At 36.6% G+C, this 24,047-nt stretch overlaps 1 protein-coding gene and 1 pseudogene across 1 annotated transcript; both read left to right on the forward strand.

Annotated features, from left to right (window-relative positions):
* Window positions 1-13,005: 13,005 nt before the first annotated feature.
* LOC129517273 (olfactory receptor 6C3-like) lies at window positions 13,006-13,956 on the forward strand. Its single transcript, XM_055336957.1, has one exon. It carries the CDS (start codon window positions 13,006-13,008, stop codon window positions 13,954-13,956), a length of 951 nt encoding a protein of 316 aa, XP_055192932.1.
* Window positions 13,957-21,610: 7,654 nt separating this feature from the next.
* On the forward strand, window positions 21,611-22,538 carry LOC129517274 (olfactory receptor 6C1-like; annotated as a pseudogene).
* The last annotated feature ends 1,509 nt before the right edge of the window (window positions 22,539-24,047 follow it).

Raw genomic sequence — 24,047 nt, forward strand, 5'->3', positions numbered from 1 at the left:
AGATACATTTTAAAGCGCATTAAAAGCAATGGTAAAGAAAATAAAAAGATTCTGTACACGTCCTTTTCTCCTCATGCTTTTATGGAGACACACACTGCTTTCTAAGAGTACCTGAGGAGATATGTGGATTCTAACTTCACAATCTGATTTCTCAGACGGTACTTAAAGCAGCAATGTTTTTATTAATGTGAAAATCAAGCAAATTCCAGTCACCAGAAGCAAAACTAATGAGAACATGTTTTACTTGAATATGCTTCATAGGTTTCTCCTGCCGATCCTGTGATTGTATCATGATTCACTTGGAAGAAATGAAGGGGAATACATGTAAGACCAGAGGGGGGAAAAGGGGATTTAAGGCAATTATAAGGGAGTAAGTCCATGTTATTATATTCAAGCCCTCAAAACATTCCAATAAGCTCTTTAAAAACTAATCCAAAATTACTAGATTGGGTTTGTATTTTTCTCATTCATCGGGTTGTCTTTTCACTTTCCTATTAGTGTCCTTTGGTCACAAAAGTTTAAATTTTGATGAAGTCAATTTTTAATTTAATTTAAATTGTGTGTGTGTGCACACACACGTGCTTCCAGTGTCATATTTAAAACACCATTGCTTGATCCAAATTGCAAAGATGGATGCTGACTACTTACACTAAGAAATTTGTAGGTTTATATCTTACCTTTAGGTCTGGTTTTAACTGAGTTAATGTTTGCATATGGTTTGAGGTAGACACTAAACTCATCTTTTCCATAAAAATAGTTGGTTATCACAACATGTTTTGTTGAAAAGACTATTATCCTCCAATGGAATAATCTTGGCACCCTTGTTAAAAGTCAACTGACCATAAACGGATCTATTATAGGGCTCTGAGTTCTATTCTTTTGAGCTATTGCTCAATTGCTATGAATGGTCAAACAAAATGTAGGACAAGTATGTCTCATTTTTATTGCGCTTTGCGTTGTTGCGCTTTACATACACTGGGTTTCTCACAGTTGGAGGTCTGTGACGATCCTGCATCAAGAAGTCCATTGGTGACATTTTTCCATCAGCATTTTCTCATCTCTGTGTCACACTGTGGTAATTCAAACGATATTCCAAGCTTTTTCAATGCTACTAGGTTGTCACGGTCATCGGCGATCCATGATCTTCGATGTTAGTAATTATAACTGCTTTGGAACACCATGAGCACTGCCCATACAGGACAGCAAATGCAATCAGCACAAGCTGTGTGTGTTCTGAGTGCTCCACTGACCAGCTGTTCCCTCTCTCTCATCTCTTCTGGCCTCTCCATTCCTTGACACACACCAATATTGAAAACAGACTAAATAATGACTCTAAAGTGGCCTGTAATGTCCAATGTTTCTCACTTTAGGTCAAAAGCTAGAAATGATACAGCTAAATGAGGCATGTCAAAAGCCAGGGTAGGCCAAAAGCTGGTTCTCCTGCACCGGTTAGCCAAACTGTGAATACAAAGAAAAAGTTCTGGAAGGAAATTAAAGTGCTACTCCCATGAACACATGAGTGATAAAAAGAGAAGCGACTTACTGCTGATAGGGAGAAAGTTTTACTGGTCTGGATAGAAGATCAAAGCAGCGTCAACATTCTCTTAAACCAAGGCCTAACCCAGAGCAAGGCTCTAATTCTCTTCAATTCTGTGAAGGCCGAGAGAGGTGAGGGAGCTACAGAAAAAAGTCTGAAGTGGGCAGAGATTGGTTCATGAGGTTTAAGGAAAGAAGTCGTGTCCATAGTACAAAAGTACCAGCAGCAAGTATTGAGGTCATCGCTACAGCAAGTTTTCCAGAAGATGTAGCTAAGGTGGTACACGAAGGTGGCTGCACTAAAGGACAGATTCTCCATACAGACGAGAGAGACTTCTAGTGGAGAAAGACGGCATCTGGGACTTTAATGGTTAGAGAAGAGTAGCCGATGTTTGGCTGCAAAGCTTCAAAGAAAGGCTGACTGTCTTGTCAAGGCTAATGCAGCTGGTGACTCCAAGATGAAGCCAATGCTCATTGACCATTCTGAGGTCCTAGGTCTCTGAAGAATTAAGCAGACTCAGGGACGCCTGGGTGGCTCAGCGGGGCCTGACCCTGGAGACCTAGGGTCGAGTCCCACGTTGGGCTCCCTGCATGGACCTGCTTCTCCCTCTACCTGGGTCTCTGCCTCTCTCTCTGTGTGTGCGTCTCTCATGAATAAATAAATAAAATCTTAAAAAACAAGAATTAAGCTGACGGTCTTCTGCCTGTGTTCTCTAAAGGGAATATTAAAGCTGAACGGCAGCACATCTGTTTGAACAAGGCTTATTAAGGTTTTAAGCTCACTGTGGAGACCTACTGCTCAAGGAAAGATTCCTTTCAGAATATGGCTTTCTATTGGCAGTGCACCTGACCATTCAAGAGCTCTGTGTAGAGGCCCAATAAGATTCATGTGGTTTTCACAACCGCTAACACAATAGCCATTCTGCAGCCCATGGACCAACGGGTAATTCTGACTTTCAAGTCTTATAATTTAAGACAGACATTCATAAGGCTAGAGATGCCATAAACACTGATTCCTACGCTGGATCTGGGCAGCAAGGTAAATAGAACATTTTCTAGATGCCATTAAGAACATTTGTGATTCAAAGGAAGAGGCCAAGGAGTGTAACCATGAACAGGAGTTTGGAAGAAATTGATTGCAACCTAGGGTATTTAAAATATTTTCTGTGTGGAAATAATTGAACTGCAGACTTTGGTCAAAGTTATTCATATTATACAAATGGTAGTGACCCTTAGAAGAAATTAGAGGTATGATTTTTTTATGTCTGTGTTTGGGGAACTTTTCATATGTTAACCCATTTTTTTTATTGGAGTTCAATTTGCCAACATATAGCATAACACCCAGTGCTCATCCCCCAAGTGCCCCCCTCAGTGCCCATCACCCAGTTACCCCAACCCCCACCCACTTCCCCTTCCACTACCCCCTTGTTCATTTCCCAGAGTTAGGTCATTTTTGAATTAAAAATTCCCAATTCATTCTAGTTATGTCAATGTAATCAAATTTTATACCTTACATGAAAGCATATTCAATCATTTTATTCTAACAAATGTTGTCAAGTATTGAGAGAGCATATATAGATTTTCTGCAGGATACTAAATGATTCCCTTTGTGTCTTCAGAGCCATTCCCTGTACTCCCCGTTCCTGCCACTGAATTCAGGTATGCACTGTTGTCTTAGGCCACATAAGTTACTTTTGCTTTTTCTGGAATTTCATATAAAAGAAATCACAAATTGTCTGGATTCTCTTCCTTAGCCATATTTTTGAGGTTCATGCATTTTATTGCATGCATCCTTAAGTTCTTTCCTTTTTAGTAAATATGATTTAGCCAAATCTCACTGTATCATATTTGATTTAGTAAATTTGGAATCTCTGGCAGTCTTTCGTCATAGCCAGTTTTCCTTCCCCATTCCCACACATTGGTGTTCTTCTATCTGAGGAGTCTCTGCACAAGACTGAATCATTTGCTTTGACCATCCTAATAAGCCAGTACACACCATATCCTGAAATATCAATCCCTAAAAGCATGTATCGCCCTATAATGGCCTTCTGACATAAGGATCTGCTAAAGGAAAATTAATCGGTAGGAGCTATTCTCCTACGCCTTGGTGACTACTCCTCAATTCCCATTCTCCATGGCAACTGGAATCACAGAATTATGGGAATTGTCTTTAGAGGAAAGTAAGAAGGATACATGAAGAGGAAAAAATTCAACAAAATTCACCATTTTGTTGCTCTGTTTGGCATCTCATCCCAAGTCCAAATTAACACCATCTACTCTCCTTTTTGGATGCAGCATGTTGCAAGATTCAACCTACATTTCTCCTTTGCACTAGTAGCTCACTTGACCCTTTTGTTTTTACACCCACAAAGACTTGCTGTAGAATAGTACACTGTCCTACCTCGTGTCTTTGCTAACCTCTCACAAATCGGCATATTTGGATTAAAGTTCTACTGTCAGTTATATATGGAATCACAAAACATTGTAATTGTAAGAAATCATAAATGTGCATATTCTTACTATATGAGTCTTATATTGATCAGGTTTCAGCTGAAGGTAGGATTTCTGTAATCACACTGGAAAGAAAGGAGCTAGTGGAGTCAGCACGGCTTTTAAAAGTAATGAAGGAGAAAGGGAAGGAAAAGTTTGAGCACCGGAGAGATGCTGTTGAAACAAACCAAAGATCTCATTTCAAAACCCTGTGAGAATGGTTCAAGTAGCTTAATGGGAAATCATGTGACTCTCAGGTATTTCTGAGAAAGCATCTATCTACGGTCTTAGCAGTAAAGTTGGTAGTTTTCAAATACTTTTGAAAATGCACTGTGATTCTACCTTGTGCTCTCCAGCTTGAGTACAAACTGAAATGCCCCTGCTTCCCTTCCAACTTCCATATTTTGCACCAAGTCCTCTCACCGACAAATCATAAACTAGAACCAGACAGCAAGGGGCGCTCTCAGATGCAGCATCCCAGTGTCTCCACGGCGCTGAGAGAACAACTAAGGATGTATAATGTGATGTTGAGTTGGCAACAGACAGTTCAACACAGATACTTTGAAAATAACCAATTCAAGTCTCAGAAATTGCAAATTAGTGCTTTCATCACTGCATCTGCCCAAAGTGTGATGCCAGTATTTGGGCAACTTAGAAAAGATGAGATTTGGGGCCTCTGCGTGGCTCAGTTGATTAAGCATCCAGCTTTTGGTTTCAGCTCAAGTCATGATCTCATGGGTGGTGGAATCGATTCCCATAGGGCACCACCCTCAGAGGGGAGTCTGCCCTCTGCCCATCCCCCTCATCATTCTCTCTTACTCTCTCTGTTTCTAAAATAAAATAAAGTTTTAAAAAGAAAAAAAAATAAGAGATGAGATTCATTTTGCACCTTCTTTTCCATTTATTCCCACTATATAGGACACTCTTTCTTGATCCTGACATTATGAATGCTTAAATCCATGCAATCCACTCATATTATTCCCAATACATTTGCAACCTGGTTGAAAATTACATTTCTACACGGTGGAACAGAGGAGCTTCTCGGAGGAAAGAATGAGAAGAAAAGTGAATAAAGTAGGGTAATAAATTATATTATTACTAAATAGTGTAATTCCCCATGAGGCTGGTGCAGGTCTAAATATTAAGCTCTAGAATGTTTGAAGGAGAATAAGACCACTGTAACAAGGTTTTCTAAAGGAAACTCTTTTTATTCAGTAAATCCCAGATCTTGAATGGATCGCTGATGTACATTTATTCACTAATCAATCAAATAATTTTTTTATATTTGTATTTATTTATTTTTTAAAGTCCTTATTTAAAATCCAGTGACCATACAGTGTAATATTAGTTTCAGGTATACAACCCTGTGACTCCACACTTTCACACCACACCCAGTGCCTATCACAACAGATGCACTACTTAATCCCCATCGCCTATTTCATCCATCCCCAACCCACCTGCCCTCTGGTAACCATCAGTTTGTTCTCTATAGTTGAGAGTCTATTTATTGATGTGTCTCTGTCTTTTTTTCCTTCCTGCTTATTTGTATTGTTTCTCAAATTCCACGTATGAGTGAAATCATATGGTGTCTGTCTTATTCTGACTGACTTATTTAGATTCACATAATATTCTCTAGTTCCACCCACATAATTTCAAATGGGAATATTTCATTGTTTTTTTATGGTTGAGTGATATTCCATAATATAACGCATGTTCTTTATCCATTCATCAGTGGATGGACACTTGAGCCTTTCCATAATTTGGCTATTGTAGCTAACGATGCTACAAACATCGAGGTACATGTGTCCCTTGGAATTAATATTTTTGTAAATACCTATTAATGCAATTGCTAGATCATCGAGTAGTTCTGTTTTTAACATTATGAGGAACCTCCATACTGTCTTCCAAAGTGGCTGTACGGTTTATTCCTCCCAAAAGTGCAAGAGAGATCCCCTTTCTCCACATCCTCATGAACAGCTCTTATTTCTTGTATTAGTGATTTTAACCATTCTGACTGGTGTGAAGTGATATCTCATTGTAATTTTGTTTTTTTATAATAAATTTATTTTTCATTGGTGTTCAATTTGCCAACATACAGAATAATACCCAGTGCCCATCCCGTCAAGTGCCCCCCTCAGTGCCCGTCACCCAGTCACCCTCACCCCCTGCCTTCCTCCCCTTCCACCACCCCTAGTTCATTAGGAGTCTTTATGTTCTGTCTCCCTTTCTGATATTTCCTACCCATTTCTTCTCCCTTCCCTTCTATTCCCTTTCACTATTATTTATATTCCCCAAATGAATGAGAACATATAATGTTTATCAATTTGCATTTCCTTAATGAGTGTGTCTGTTAGCCATCTGGATGTCTTCCTTGAGTATGTGTCTATTCACGTCTTCTGCCTACCTTTTTTATTGGATTGTTCATTTTTGGAGTGTTGAGTTTTATAAGTGCTTCATATATTTTGGATACTAACCCTTTATTGGATATGGCTTTTGTAAATATCTTCTCCCATTCTGTAGAATGCATTTTAATTTTGTTGGTTATTTCCAACAAAATTGTTGTTGTGCAGAAGCTTTCTATTTTGGTGTAATCCCCATGGTTTGGTTTTGCTTTCATTTTCTTTGCCTCAGGAGATGTATCTAGAAGAAAGTTGCTACAGTCAATGTCAAAGAGGCTACTGCCGGTGCACTCCTTTAGAACTCTTATGGTTTCATATCTCACATTTAGGACTTTAATCCATTTTGAATTTAATTTGTGTATTGTATAAGAAAGTGGTCCGGTTTCATTCTTTTGCATAGTGCTAACATCATTTGCTGAAGAGAATATCTTTTTCCCTTCGGATATTCTTTTCTCCACTGTTTAAATTAATTGACCATATAGTTGTAGGCTTATTCTGGGTTTTCTACTCTATTTCATTGATCTATGTCTCTATTTTGTGCCAGTACCATACTATTTTGAGCACTACTGTTTTGTAATATAACTTGAAGTCAAATTGTGATTCTCCAGCTTTGCTTTTCTTTTTCAAGATTTCTTCCACTATTCAGGGTCTTTTGTGGTTCCATACAAATTTTAGGATTATTTGTTCTAACTGTGAAAAATGCTGTTGATATTTTGATAAGGATTATTTTAAATCTGTAGATTGCTTTGGGCAGTACAGACATTTTAACAATATTTGTTCATCCAGTCCATAAGCATGGAATGTTTTTCTATTTGTTTTTCCTTTCCTTTCATCAGTGTTTTATACTTTTCAGAAAATAGTTCTTTCACCTCTTTGATTAGGTTTATTCCTAGGTATCTTATGGTTTTTGGTGCAATTGTAACTGGAATTGATTTCTTCATTTCTCTTTCTGTTGTTTCATTATTGGTGTACAGAAGTGCCAATGTCCAATAGATTTCTGGACACTGATCTTATGTCCTACAACTTTACTAAATTGTGTATCAGTTCTAGAAATTTTTTGATGGAGTCCTTCAGGTTTTCTACATAGGCATCATGTCATCTGCAAATATAAAAAGCTTTGCTTCTTCCTTGCATTTTTCAGTGCCTTTTATTTCTCCTTGTTGTCTGATTGCTAAGGCTGAGATTTCCAGTACTATGTTACATAAGTTGTGAGAGTGGAGATCCCTGTCTTGTTCCTGACTGTATGAGAAAAGCTCTAATTTCTTTCTCCATTTCAGATATTAGCTGTGGGTTTTTCATCTACGGCCATTATTATATTGAATTATGTCCCCTCTAAACCTAATTTGTTGAATTCATTCTTATATGTATATAGCCACATGTGAAACTTATTCTAACAAGGGTGTCACCTCATTAACAATTAAAATATGATTACTAATATGAAAATGTTGCATAAGGGATTATGAAAGTTTGCAAAAACCAAAGAATCAAGAAGATTACTATAAAGGGTGAAATAAAAGTAGCACTTACAAGAACAAATGAATAAACAGATGAAAAGCAGAAATAGACCATAAATACAGAAAACAGACATGTGGTTGCCAGAGGGGAGAGAGGCTGCAAATATCTGAAGAGGAGTGAGAGGTCCAGGCTTCCAGTTATGGAATTAATGAGTCACAGGAATAAAATGTGCAGCATAAGGAATATAGTGACTGCTCCTGTAATTGCTCTATATGGTGACAGATCATAGCTATATTTGTGGTGCACATAGCGTAACGTAAACTTGTCAAGTCATTATGTTTTCCACCTGAAACTAATATAACAATGTAACTAATGTACTAATGTAAAGAAGAGTTATGTGTCAACTATATTTAAGCATAAACAAACAAACAAACAAACTCACATCAATGAATGATTAGAAGTGAATTGAGGGGATCCCTGGGTGGTGCAGCCGTTTAGCGCCTGCCTTTGGCTCAGGGTTGATCCTGGAGACCAGGGATCGAATCCCACGTCAGGCTCCCGGTGCATGGAGCCTGCTTCTCCCTCTGCCTGTGTCTCTGCCTCTCTCTCTTTCTCTGTGACTATCGTAAATAAATAAAAATTTAAAAAAATAGAAGTGAATTGAGATGCCAAATAAACCACTTCCAGCAGGGAAAAGAACATGTGTGAATGTGAATGACTTTCATTCACTATTTCATTTAACCTTTACAATATCCTATAAGAGTACTAGTCTTCTCATTTTCTGAGTAGAGAAATTGATAGAAAGGTTAAATAAATTTTGCAAGTTTACAAAGATATTGGGTCTCTTAAGGAACCTCAAAATCTAGGCACAGTGATCTGGTTTTTAAGATAATTCATTATGTGAATTGTGGTTTCATTTCTGTCTCTCTGATTATAGAATGTATGAATGGTTTCTAACATCTGTGAAGGCTAGAAAGCAATAAAAAAGGGCTCATTCTTGTCTGTAGGAGGGAAATTTGGAAATATCATCAAAATATGGTACTCATATATATATTTTATTCTAGTATTTGTATATATGCAAATGAATGCATAAAATGGACTTAGCATTTAAGCTAATGATGTAAAATTGTTAGCAAGCTAATTCCTTGAATCTTAACAAATAATGAAATTATTAAACTATTAGAAGTTTCCTCTGGCATTCTATGAAGAAGAGGAGTCCCATCTGTATAAATTTTATACTTTATTTACTAATTCAGAGACACAGACACAGGCAGAGGGAGAAACAGACTCCATGCAGGGAGCCCGATGTGGAACTCAATCCCAGGATCCCGGGATGATGCCCTGAGCCAAAGGCAGAAGCTCAACCCCTGAGCCACTCAGGTGTCCCCATCTGTACAATTTGACAAGGAATGATTTCCATTATATATTGTTAACTTAAAAAAAAGAAAAATTGCCACACATTTTCTGTAGAAAAATTGTATTACCACTGTATTAAAAAACAAGTAAGTGAATATCACTATGTTTATGAATGAAATTTCTGATAGAATATTTAATACTGGTTAATTTGAAAATCTGAGGGCAATTGGAGGATTAGTTAGTAACATAAGGGCCGTTCTGTCTGTCGTTATATACCACTGATTTGATAACTGATTCCTTGACACTTATTTCTCATGGTATTATATCTATATACCTCTTGAAATTAAAATATTAAAAACTGAGTTTCGTAGTACAACCTGAAATCTGGCATTGTGATGCCCCCGGATCTGGTTTTCTTTTTTAAAATTCCCCTGGCTATTCGGGGTCTTTTCTGATTCCACACAAATCTTAAAATAATTTGTTCCAACTCTATGAAGAAAGTCCATGGTATTTTGACAGGGATTGCATTAAACATGTAAATTGTCCTGGGTAACATTGACATTTTCACAATATTAATTCTTCCAATCCATGAGCATGGAATATTTTTCCATCTCTTTGCGTCATCCTCAATTTCTTTCAGAAGTGTTCTGTAGTTTTTAGGGTATAGATCCTTTACCTCTTTGGTTAGGTTTATTCCTAGGTATCTTATGCTTTTGGGTGCAATTGTAAATGGGATTGACTCCTTAATTTCTCTTTCTTCAGTCTCATTGTTAGTGTATAGAAATGCCACTGACTTCTGGGCATTGATTCTGTATCCTGCCATGCTGCCAAATGGCTGTATGAGTTCTAGCAATCTTGGAGTGGAGGCTTTTGGGTTTTCTATGTAGAGTATCATGTCATCGGCGAATAGAGGAGGGAATAAAGGGGAAAGGAGAACAAATAAGTGGGAAATATCAGAAAGGGAGACAGAACATGCAAGACTCCTAACTCTGGGAAACGAACTGGGGGTGGTGGAAGGGGAGGAGGGTGGGGGGGTGGGGGTGACTGGGTGGCGGGCACTGAGGGGGGCACTTGACGGGCTGAGCACTGGGTGTTTTTCTGTATGTTGGTAAATTGAACACCAATAAAAAAATAAATTTATTATAAAAAAGAGTATTGAGCCTTGAAAACATATTCTAAAGAAAAAAATAAAAATAAAAAATAAAAACTGAGTTTCAAATATGCCTCTGAGTTTCAAAATATTACAAATCTCTCATGATGGATTCATTCTTCTTTGTGCTAGTGGAGATGTATAAATGAATAAAACCTGAGTGCTATCTTCAATGAAGCATTGGAGCTCAGCTCTATATTTAATGAACCCTAAAGGAATTGAGAATAAATCATCTTCTGAGTGAAGACCAAGTGCCATGTGCATACTAGAAAAATGAAATACAGCCAAGGGGAAACTAGTTTGATTATATATGCTGGTAGCTACAGTTTTGCTTTTGTCACTATATTGCTTGGCTCTCTGGAAGATGTATGTCATGACATCACTATACCTCTTGGGCCCATCTCTCCTACATCTTGCCTTTCTTTATTCTGGTTTATTCTGGTCTCTCATACATTTATACAGGGACTAGCAAAGGTAAATTTGTTTTCCTTTTATCCATTGAAATGGCTTACCTTTCGGTCATTAAGCAGTGTTCCCTGGAAATTTACCTAAAGAACTCTCAGGTTTACAATAGTAGCTTTTAAAAATTCAGATCAGAACAATGCTTATGTTTATATAGAAAGATAAAATAAATAAAGAAACCTTACTTTACTTATAGGTGAAGCTGTAGAAAACTGGTATGCAATCAAGCCTGCATTTTCTCTGTGTAAAAGGCTTTCATGTCATAGAGGAAGGATGAACTAATGACAAAAAGTCTCAGGAAGTAGTTTATGAATGCATTGCCTCTAATATTTTAAGTAAATTGAGAAAATCCGGGTTGATATTTCTTTTTTTTTAAATATTTTATTTGTTCATGAGAGACACAGAGAGAAAGGCAGAGACATAGGCAGAGGGAGAAGCAGGCTGCCTGCAGGGAGCCCGATGCGGGACTTGATCCCCATACTTCGGGATCAAGACCTGAGCTGAAGGCAGATTCTGAACCACTGAGCCACCTAGGCGTCCCTGGGATTATGTTTCTGTCTGGAATCATTATACATATCAGAAAGTAAGTGTATCCTGCATTTGTCGATAAATATATTTTTTATATTTTTAGTATATCTTCTCCCATTCAAGAGTTATTTTTTGGAATACATTGCAGGGATCCCCAAATGATCACTTTAACATATTTACTATTTATAATTTTATATTTTAATGTTTCAGTTTCTTCAAAATAGAGTAGTAGTCTCTGCCTTTTGGTATGCAATTTTACTGCAATGTGTTGCAAAAATGTGTCTAAAGGAAGACAATGCTGATCATCAGGAAAAAATTAAAAGAAGGAAAACTATACGAGCTTTGACACTTCAGACCTACTGACTTGTCCAGTTCATGCTATAAAAAGAAGTACAATAGATATTATTGAGAACTATAGCACAAATAAAATGCTGGTTGCCAACATAAAGGGAGAACAACACAGACAAAAGCCATATAGACTATAGTTTAGCAATTTGTGGTTCTATAAAGTAAATCTTAGAATTTTATTTATTCTACTTAGTCTTCTCCTTCTAGAAAGAAGGCAATGAGATATACTGGCATTAAAAAACCCCTTTATGATTCCTTCTCGTTCTCAAAAAAGTTTGAATGAAAAGAAAAAGTGAATATAGTTACAAAACAAAGCTCATTGTTAATTTACATAAGGAACATAATAAAAATGATTTAAATGGATCAATATGGAGTAAGGACTATATTATTGATGTAGGTCTATCTATGTGACAATATTTCTGGCTTCACTTTTGTTTCCCATAAATTAAGAATTTTACTTTTATTTATGAAAAGATAATTCTAGTCCTATATTTATGTAATTGGAAACACATTTATTCCAGTGGAGCATATTTAAAAGAATGCAGAGTAAGGATAAAATAATTATAGCTATTATTAAGCTCTGGAATTGAGGTTAGGTCGTCAATTTTGACCAAAGCCTTACAATGCAATAAAGTTTTTAAATGACCTCAAAATTAAAACTGAAAATCAGATATTTCAGTCCTTAGAGCACACAATTTTGGAAACTGGAACACAATGTCTCAATATGAAAATAAGATACAATTACTACACATTGTTGTAGAAACATATAATTAAGAGATGTACATATAGACAATGTGGTTACAGGTACATATGTAAAGTCACTCATGAAGGGACTTTTAACATAGACCTGTGAACATGGTTTTCCTTTGCAAGAGTGGATGTTTTAAATATTTCTGTTTTAACAGGATTGAATGGATATTGCAAAACTAAAAAAAAAAAAAAAAAACAGGAAAACAATTCCATGCTTCATTCCTTGGAGCTGATAATGTGAGCATTTAAATCTTCAATTCTGGGATGCCTGGGTGATTAAGCATCTGCCTTTGGCTCAGGGTGTGATCCTGGAATCCTGGGATCCCTGGGTGGAGCCTGCTTCTCCCTCTGCCTGTGTCTCTGCCTCTGACTCTCTCTCTCTCTTTCTGTGTCTCTCATGAATAAATTTTTAAAAATCTTATGAAAAAAATTATTAAAAAATAAATCTTCAATTCCTTTACTATTCACATACTCTTTCTTTTTGTTTTGTTCTTTGACAGGAGATTTTGCTTAAAGAAAATAAGAAGCAGCATGAGAAACCATACAATGATTACAGAGTTCGTACTCTTGGGCATCTCAGATGACCCACAGCTTCAGGTTGTAATCTTTATCTTTTTATTTATGGCTTATGTATTAAGTGTCACTGGAAACCTAACCATCATCATCCTCACCTTGATAGACTGTCGTCTCAAGACTCCTATGTATTACTTCCTGCAGAATTTCTCCTTCTTAGAAATTACATTCACCAGTGTTTGTATCCCCAGATTTTTGGGGACAATCGTTACTAAAGTCAAGACTGTTTCCTATAACAGTTGTGTAGCTCAACTATTTTTTGTCATCCTCACGGGTGTTACTGAATTTCCTCTTCTCACTGTCATGGCTTTTGATCGTTATGTTGCCATCTGTAAGCCTCTTCATTATATCATCATCATGAACAAGAAAATCTGTACCCTGCTTGTCTTTGGGTCCTGGCTAGTAGGATTTCTTACCATTTTCCCACCACTCATCCTCATCCTCCAGCTAGATTTCTGTGCTTCCAACGTAATTGATCATTTCTGTTGTGACTATTTCCCCATTTTACAACTCTCATGCTCAGATACATGGCTTTTAGAGATGATTGGCTTTTACTTCGCTTTTGTTATTCTGTTCTTCACATTGGCATTAGTGATTCAATCCTACGTGAGCATCCTTAGCACCATTCTGAGACTCCCATCTGCTAGTCAAAGGAAAAAGGCTTTCTCCACGTGTTCCTCTCACTTGATTGTCATTTCCATCTCTTATGGGAGCTGTATATTCATGTATGTCAAGCCTTCAGCAAAAGAAAGAGCATCACTGACCAAAGGAGTAGCTATTCTCAACACCTCGGTTGCCCCCATGTTGAACCCTTTTATTTATACCCTGAGGAACCAGCAAGTTAAACAAGCTTTGAAGAACTTGCTTCACAAAGTAGCATTTTCTATCAGTGAGGGAGACAGACCATGAGAGACTCCTAACTCTGGGAAATGAACAAGGGGTAGTGAAAGGGGAGGTGGGCGGGGGGGGGGTGACTGGGTGACGGGCACTGAGGGGGCACTTGGCGGGATGAGCACTGGGTGTTATGCTATATGTTGGCAAATTGAACTCCAATAAAAAAAATTAAAAAACAAAGTAGCGTTTTCTAGAAACAAATGAAAGTATATATTAACATGAATGGCTGCCATAGTGAAGATCCAGCAATGGAAAAATGAAATTTCAACTTCTACAATATCCTTCAATACTCATCTCACAGATACTTGCAAGGCTGTGCTCATTTCCTTAAGCTTTCTTTTCTTTCTTTCTTTTTTTTGCTTATTCTTTTTTTTATAAATTTATTTTTTATTGGTGTTCAATTTGCCAATATATAGAATAATACTCAGTGCTCATAAGCTTTCTTTTAAACCAAAAGTAACTATTGTGTCTTTCTTTCAAACCCTCTATAGTTTCCTTTTCCTCATTGATTTACAAATCTAGATTGAACGCTAGTGGCTATAAAACAAAAATCATTTTTCTGATGATTCAAAATAATAAAAGTACTTATTTTTACTGTAAAGACTTGAGTAAACACACTTTGAATTAACTAATTCTCAAACCCTACATTCTATTACTAACATCACATTTTTTCTTGAACTTTCTTTCTTAGGGCTATAAAAAATATGAGATAAATTGGTGATTTCTGGGGGGCTCAGTAGCTTAGCGCCTGTCTGCGGCCCAGGGCATGATCCTGGAGTCCCAGGATTGAGTCCTGCATCAGGCTCCCTGCATGGAGCCTGCTTCTCGCTCTGCCTGTGTCTCTGCCTCTCTCTGTCTCTGCCTCTCTCTCTCTTTCTCTGTCTCTCATGAATAAATAAATAAAATCTTTTAAAAAATATTAAATAGATTATCTAACAATCATATTTTGTGCATACTAGTGGCAATATCTGTCCAGTTCTTCCCACTCACCTGAGTGTTTATTTTACTGCCTATAAATTATTTAGAAATCATACATCTTTTGCTTTCTAATTATGCTTAGGGCATGTGTTATGTCTTTGTAATGTATGCCCCTTGTTTAACTGTATTATTATTTTTTTAAGATTTTATTTATTTGGGTTCTTGGGTGGCTCAGTCAGTTAAGTGTCTGCCCTCAGTTCAGATCATGATCACAGGGTTCTAGGATCAAGCCCTGAGTTGGGTTCCCTGCTCAACAGTGAGTATGATTCTCCTCTTCCTCTGTGATCGCTCTCACTCTTGCTCTCTCTCAAATAAATATATTAGATTTTATTTATTTATTTCAAAGAGAGAAAGAACATGAGCAAGGGAGGGGGAGGGCCAGAGGGACAGGATCTGAGCAGGTAGCCTGACGGAGACACAATCCCAGGATCCTGAGATCATACTCCGAGTTCAAGTCAGATGATTAACCAACTGAGCCACCAGCCACCCCAAATCTGTGTCATTTTTAAAAATACGTAACTTAGGAAGATGTAGACAGTCACCCTTATACCTATGCCACTTGAAAGTTTGATAGGAATTGCATCTTCTATAGGGAGCAACTATTCTGTGCCATATGCTCAACCAGGTATGTTCTAATTAGCATCATGTTTAATCTTCACAGCTATATGGCAACTTAGGCTAATCATATCTTTCTTACGAATGTGCAAATTGATGCTTTGAAAGATCGAGGAATTTGCCTGAGGTCTTGAGGTATAATAGCCTATGTGATAATTGGATATGAAAAACACAACAAAGAGACAAAACCCTGTGTTTATTTCATGCATATTTAAAACTGTGGGAACTGGCAAATATCTATAGCTTTCACTTAGGACATGCACAGTTCTACTGGTGTTTTAAATTCTCATTATATCATTTGGGCATGATTATATTATTATAGTCTAGTCAGGGAGGGTACTAATTCCTTATATTATACTTGGCATATATAGTGGAATTTTAATCAACCAAAGCAAGAAACTCTTCAGCTGCCATTGATGGTGAGCAAAGACAAAAACATATAAAATATTAACAGTATTATAGTACCAAAAATTGTTATTGGGAGGAAGATTAAATGTATGGAGTAAGAAATGGACTTAATACTATACAGAGAATTATCAATTTTAAAAAATGGCATAAGGTAGATGTTCACTCAGTAGCAGTGTGCTTAAGGGACTAGATGTTCAGTTGTTAATCTCTTAAAAGTGATGAGAAGGGAAACAAACTTTACCTAGTGTGGTTGTTTGCTTGCTTTTTTTTTTTTTTTCTGTCTCTTTGGGCACTGTGCCCCAAGATTCCTTTTCAAATCCATTACTAATGTATACAATGTTTTATATTCCTTCGTGCTTTGTGTGTAGTCCTGTTCTGGCAATTTTGATTCACTGAATTATTCCCTGTGAGCCAGTGGCAAAGAGAACAGGTAAAACATTAAGTCGCTCATGTTAAATAATATCTGTGGAGAAACCATGCCACATAGTTTTAAAACATCGTCTGATATTTTTTTTCTTCTTCATATATTTGCTCCTTTCTCATGCTCTGTACTCAAGGAAATATATTCCCTCCAGATAAAATGGGAAGTGTAAGACAAAGACATTAACATAGAAAGCAAAGGGGTTTGCTGGAGGACCTCTGTCCGGGAGTGCTGGTTTCCCGCAGTACAACAGTGGCAACTGCTAATGTCTTTTATGTTCCAGCCACACAGCCTGTTAGTGAGACTGCATGAAAATCAGAGCTAAGTCAGAGTCTTGGGAGGCAAAGGAGTCTCCCAAAGCTTATCATTGCTTCGTTACTTATCAGCTCAACTTGTAATTCGATTAAATAGGGTATACTGGAGTCCTATTTTGCAACTGCATATAGATATTAGTATATTTTGTTTTATTGGATCAATTTATTCATTCTCCGTTAAATGAAAAGCATGAAATGACCATTTCTGTGCCTCTGTTTCTAATTGAATATAGGCTACATAGTACTTTCTTAAGTATAGACTTTAATTGTAGGTAGTTCCTGGCTATATTGAACACTTATTAGTTATATGAATATATCTAAGGTACAAAACCAGACTGACCCTAGTGCTTCACTTGGGAATAAAGACAAAGTTCCATAGGTGTGTCATAAAGACTGAATGAGATAGAACATATAAATCCTTAGTATGTCATTGGAATAAATGCCTTTGCTTAATCACAGGTACTATTAATATTCTGCCCAAAGTAGGAGATCAATTCCAAGTTAAGGAAAATAAGATAAATAAGCCAGCTCTTCTGAAAGTGTAGTAAGTGCCATGTGGTTCATATAGCACTTTCATTTATACTACTTCAATTAATTCCCAAAACACCCTTGAATTTCACACCCATGGTAGAGAAAACTGATACTTAAGGAAATTAAGTACCATTTAAAGTTACATATATATATGAAGTTACATATATACTAAGTGGCCCATTTGTATTTAACCCACATTTCTCTAACCACAGAGCCAATATACTTTTTGTGATAACGATATAACCTAGAATTTGATAAATAAGAAATAATACTGTTTCAAAAACATCATCTTATTATCAGTTTACATACTTTTCCTTTTTTCTTTGAATACTGATGACTAAATAAAGATCTGAAAGTTTGAGGGCAGTAGTTGGTATTTGCTATAAACTGCTAGAGATTCAATCCCTCCACCCACTCAGTGGGTTCTCTAGAGGAGTCTTTGCTTCTTTCAGGCCAAGAGAAGTTCTTAAAGAAAACATCTCATGGCCTAAAGCCCAGAAAGATCAAGTAGCTCCAAGTAAATTTAGAGTAATTATGAAGCCAAATGAGATGATACAGCATTGAATTAAAAAACTTTCCTTTCCTCTAATGTATTAGTCCAAACCTTGAACAACTATTTAAAGTAGAAACAGTGATTGATCAATAAAGAACATTGCTTGAAAGATATGATGTGAGAAGTCTCTGTAATGATCCCTAATGAGGTTTCACTGAAGAAGAGTAAAATTAGTAAACATAGAAAGAGTTGAGACACTTAGACTCTCAAAGTTATTGCCTTACTAAGGGATATGTCCATCCGGTGCACCTAAGACATTAACAACAGCAACAACAATAACAAAATGCACCAGAAATAAATGGAGTCAGTCTGAGGCTCTCATTTCAATGTCTTAAAAGAACATCCTTTTGGTGCTTCAAACTTAATATATCCTTTTGTTCAGAGTTTCTGTCTCATCTTGGACGTCAAGAAGTCATCAGTATCTAGTTTATCTGAATGGTCCTTGTTACTGCCACCCTGATGGTAACAATTCTAAAGGGGAAGGACGTGGTGCTGTTTTCAGGAGGAAACCTTAAAGGTACTCTGTGGCCATCTTATTTAACAATTATGAAGTATTATATTATTGCTAACTGTCATTTTGAATAACTCAAAGAGCCTGTCTCAGGAGTTCTTAGAAGGAGTTCCTGATTTTGATGAAATGATTGGAAAATAATTTAAGTTTAAGCTAAACCATGTTCTCCCAGTGGGAAATATGGATCTATATTCAGAAACAAAAAGATGAGCTAAATGTTTAGAGATACCCTTCATACTCTGCATGAACACTTCCTTGGATGGCTTCAGGCTTGAGGAATCATATTCACCTTTTCAAACATTTTTTCCTCCCCGAAAGGCTGCTGAATGATTGAGTGAATAACATCCACCAGGCTTAGTTGATGTCGGTAAATGAATACGAATAGCCCATTGATTTTCATTAACATTTTTACATAGATAGGGTAGTATACTTGCCCTAATCTGTGATATTGGATCGTCTTTTCTGACAGTTGCTTTAACCATGTTCTCCGGTCCTATAAAGTTAGTCTATGAGGACTCATTTTCAGTGATGTTCACATGATCCCTTCCTTATCTCTTAATACCTTTCACAGCTTTTCATAAATTTACTCACAGGGTTAAACAGTAGCCAAAATATGTAATGAGTCACAGTATTATTTTTCAGAAAAGTCTTAAGATTAATATATGAAATGTAAGAGGAAAATGAATATGCAAAAAAGTTGAAATAAGGGTAGAAATACAGTGCATTGGTGCATTATTACCTATGGAAGAGTAACAATATACTTTTTTAAACCTGGATCTCCTATGCCAATAAAATAGTGCATAGATTTCAATCTTGAGACTGAAACCAAATATTGTCTATTCAATGAGAATGCATTTAGAGACTTCCAGGAGTTGTGAAAACTAGTGCTTTCAAATGAAAAGCAAACCCTGGTGCTTTTAATTAACTTTATTCTGCAGAATAAAAGAATGAATACTAAAGAACTTCCATGAAAGTAATTTTAATATAATATTCTATGATGTCTTTTAATTTATACATCTAGAAGATTTTGGCTTTTTTTTATATGTGCTTTGTCATAAATTTACTCAATCCAGAGAAGGTAGGCCCAGTAGATAAATAAATCTTCAAAAGTAGTAAACTAAGAAAACACATCTGCTAAAACAAATACACAATCTAGGTACTAGGAAGCCAGAAAGGGACATACAATAGAGAACTTTGCTGGAGGGTGTTTGTGGTGCAATAACAACCTCAGAATCACCTAATTTTAAAGAATAAGTGTTTCCTTTAAGCCTCCTATGACTCTTCCAGGCACTGGACTGTGCTGCAATGGGGGAAGGTCACACTTGCTGTAACTTGCAGACATGCACGATGCAGTGGAGGAGTTCACAGGAGATTTCAGCACAGATGTTGGGTGGGCTGGGAAGAATCAATGGAAGATTTGTATGGGACTCACACAAAGCCTATTAAACGTAGTGTTGGGACGCCTGGGTGGCTCAGTAGTTGAGCTCCTGCCTTGGGCCCAGGGTGTGATCCTGGAGTCCCGGGATCGAGTCCCGCGTCAGGCTCCCTGCATGAAGCCTGCTTCTCTTTCTGCCTGTGTCTCTGCCTCTCTCTCTCTCTCTCTCTCTCTCTCATGAATAAATAAAATCTTAAAAAAATAAACCTATTTCCCACAAACCTAGTGTTGTGAGAAAAAGGAAGAAAGTGACTTGGTATGTCACTGAAATCTGCTACCCATGAGGCTAATTACATACACATATTCTATTTAAGGTGAGTTCCACAATCATTCACAGAAAAGTTACTATTAGTAAGAAGCAAAGAAACAAAGCAGATATTGGTAGCCTTTGGTAGCAATGTTGAAGTGCTGCAAATATCTAACACTCCTCAAATGTGGTTACCACATCTTAGCGGGTTGAGAGCAGTGAAATGTTGAGAAATAGAGTGTGATAGAGCACAGGAGGCAGATACACCATGGTGGGGTAAGGTCACCACGTTCACAAAGTGGAAAAACATAGCTAAGATTCACTTGTCTAGAGTCTTCCAAATAATGTGCAACCAGGTGATTCCCCCTCACTTTTTTTTATTGTTTTGTTGTTCCTATGTGATTCTATTCTACTTTATGCATTACTATTTATTTTATTTTTTTAATTTTATTTATTAATCCATGAGAGATAGATGATAGATATAGATAGATAGATAGATAGATAGATAGATAGATAGATAGATAAGGGACCATTTCTCCATTGAGCAATCTTTTTATAGCTTTTTTAAAATTCTAAGCATTTTTTGAAATGCTTCATATATATTAACTCATTTAACACTCATGATAACTTTAAGGAATTGGCCTGTGTACAGGCCTGTAGAAGAAACACAGACACACTACATGGTTTCAGACCTAATATGTGGCTTGGATTCAAACCTAGATATCCTCACTCTTTTTTATGAACATAACTAGGGTTAATATCATTTAATATTTTTTAAAAAGAGAAATTAAAACTTATTACTTTGAAACCACTAGAAGTAAAGAAATGAAATGATTTACCAAAGTTTTCCTGCAGAATGCTTACCTAACTCTTTAACTGAGGTAAATTCTTCAAAATAATAGTGAATATTATTATCATTTTAAATGGAAAGATAAATCATTTGTGCAGGAATATAGGTCATAACAATGACGTATAGGCTGAAACATCATAAAATATGGCCAGGGATTCAGATGTGAACAGTCGCAATTCTAAGGTCTCCCACTTAAATTATTTCCTGCCTCCTTCTCCCATCTATCTCTAACATAAGGTTGCTGGTGGCAATCACTGTAGTATGTCTTGACTTTGTGAGGTAGTGGGAGGAGTTGGAAAAGCTGAGTGTGAGTAAACGTTGATCAATAGCTAAGGACAAAATACTTACACTTCATTAAAATATGCAGTATCTTTCCCTTTTCTGAGAATTCTCAATGTAATTAAGCTTTAATTTACAGAGAATTGGGAAATTGGTAAACAACTGAAGCAATAGCACAAGGTGGTTCTCACTGGGAAGAAAGATCATGGACACATCTCTGAAAGTCAACAGGGACTATATGACGTCTGAAAAGCTTTGGAAAGAATCCCTGCTCAAGCACCAAAAGCTTTGCGATATTGAATGTTTTCAAAGTTCCCTTAACTGGAGATTTTGCCTGTGAAAGAAAGGAAAGTAATGGATCATTGTTATTATCAGTTCACTTAACAACTCCCCTGTAGATGAAAGGGCACACTAGTTCACCAGATTCGGGCTCCACACTTGAACCTTTGTTAATTAACTCTTCGAATTTGTTCCTTGTGTTTTCTCCCAGAAGTCTGGCAGGAGAACAACAAATAAGCAACTGAAGAATGAGAAACCACACAGAACTCACAGATTTTATCCTCCTGGGATTGTCAGATAACCCACAGCTTCAGGGGGTGATCTTTGTCTTTCTGCTCATCACCTACATGCTCAGCATCACTGGGAACCCGACCATTATCACCCTCACGCTGCTGGATTCCCACCTCCAGACCCCCATGTACTGCTTCCTCAGAAACTTCTCCTTACTAGAGGCTTCATTCACCACTATCAGCATACTCAAGTTCCTGGGCACCTGGATTACAGGAGATAAAACCATTTCCTTTAACGTTTGCATTGTTCAGTTATTGTTTTTCATTCTGTTGGGAGTCAGTGAATTTTACCTGCTGGCTGCCATGTCCTATGACTGCTACGTGGCCATCTGCAAACCTCTGCATTACATGACCATCATGAATCCCAGAGTCTGCATACTCCTTGCCTTCTCTTCTTGGCTGATTTCCTTCTTAATCGTATTCCCTGTGCTCATGTTGCTCTTAATTACTGTAGGTCTGATATTATTGACCATTTCACCTGTGATTATTTTCCCCTGCTGCAACTTTCTTGTTCAGACACAAAATTCCTAGAGATACTGGGGTTTTCCTGTGCTGTGTTCACATTAATGTTCACTCTGGCATTCATAGATCTGTCCTGCACATATATCCTCAGAACGATTTTGAGGATTCCTTCTACTGGTCAGAGACAAAGGCTTTTCCACCTGTTCTTCGCACATGATTGTCATCTCCATCTCCCATGGCAGCTGCGTTTTCATGTATAGTAAACCCTCAGCGGAAGACAGAGTGTCTCTGAGCAAGGGAGTTGTTGTGCTAAACACATCAGTAGCCCCATGATGAACCCCTTTATTTATAGCCTAAGGACCAAGAAGTCAAGCAGGCCCTCATGGACAGGGCAAGAAAGATTGTATTTTTCTCAAGGAAATGAAATGCTGTGAGGTGTCATGAATTAGACACACATTTTGCAGAGCAACTAAAAATATACAAACATGAAATTTGAGCAACGTCTTTGAATCACAGTGGCATTTATTCTTTTTTTTCTTTGATTTCTCTTTCTGTTTTCCTTTCTAATAATTTACAAGCACATTTAATATATTTCCTGTTCAACTGAAAGAACTTCATATGTCCTTCTGGTTCCCATTCTTCTGAACCCTTTGTTAGTTACACTTGTGCAACAAGCATAAAGCAAGTAATTGTTTTACTTTGTAAGGTTTTGTTTACGAAAACAATTACCCTTTGAAATGGAGGAGACACTGTAAGTATTGATGTGATATTTTACTCTAAACAGAAAGTATAATTTTTTTATTTTCATTGATCTCTGTCAGAAATTCCCTTTACCATATTGCAGTGTTTCTAGGAAAAAAACTTCTTCAAATGCTATATGATTTATTAAAAACTGTGAATCCTTTCTTTTAAAAACCAAAAAAAAAAACTCCTTACTACCTAAGGTATGTCCATGTAATTCATCTATTAGTAAACAAAACAAAAGAAAAACATAGATCTTTAACAATATATACTTTTGCAGGCATGGTGCTAAATACATCCCCATATTTTCAAATCCCATAATGACTCAACATATATACAGGTAGATGGACACATACATATATTTGTATACACATATTGTAAAAAGTAGTGAAGAAATAGATGTCTTAGATATGTAGGATAATTCCACTTTCTCTAATTCTTTGGCACCAGGCTCTGCTTTCTGTCTATATGAAATATGTATGTATAGCTCCTCCTGTAGGTTTGGACTAGTTTGAAACTGGGCATGTATTTAAGTTATTGAATGCCTAAATGGCAAAATCATTTAAATTTTGTAAAAGATAAAAGCTTCTTAACGGAGGAAAAATTTCTGTTTCATATAAACTTATAATTTCACCTGTTAATATACTCTCCCACTCATTCCACTTAAGGTATTAAATATCTAAAGTATTTTGGAAAGACATATTTGTATGTGTTCAGATGTATGTGTGAGAAAGTGAAAGAAGATTATGAATTCTATAAGTTATTTTAAATAATATAAACCACTTTTTGGTAAGAGAAAATATACTATCCTCCTAATTAGTGGTGCAAGATTCCTAATGATCTCTAAGCAATATATTCAATTGGGAAATACAGAGCAGGAATTGTTGAAAGAAAAATAAGTGATAGAAAATTGAAGGAGACTCAAAATGTATAAGAAAACTTATGAATGGTATTTCAATTTCATCCTATCTGATGTATAATTTGGATGTTAAAGCAGGCAAATCATTGACATACTTAGGGTTTCTATAACCTCTTAACATATATTTTCCCACTGGTGAATCAGGTGTCAGATAAATCATATATAATATACTATAGGGATAGAAATTAATTTGTCAAGCAGATAGCATAATTAGCTATCAATAAGTAGTAGCAGGTGTTATTAATATTGATCTCTATAGCTCCCTGCTAGAAT

Source organism: Nyctereutes procyonoides, unplaced genomic scaffold, assembly GCF_905146905.1.
Source record: "Nyctereutes procyonoides isolate TBG_1078 unplaced genomic scaffold, NYPRO_anot_genome, whole genome shotgun sequence".
NCBI lineage: Eukaryota > Metazoa > Chordata > Mammalia > Carnivora > Canidae > Nyctereutes > Nyctereutes procyonoides.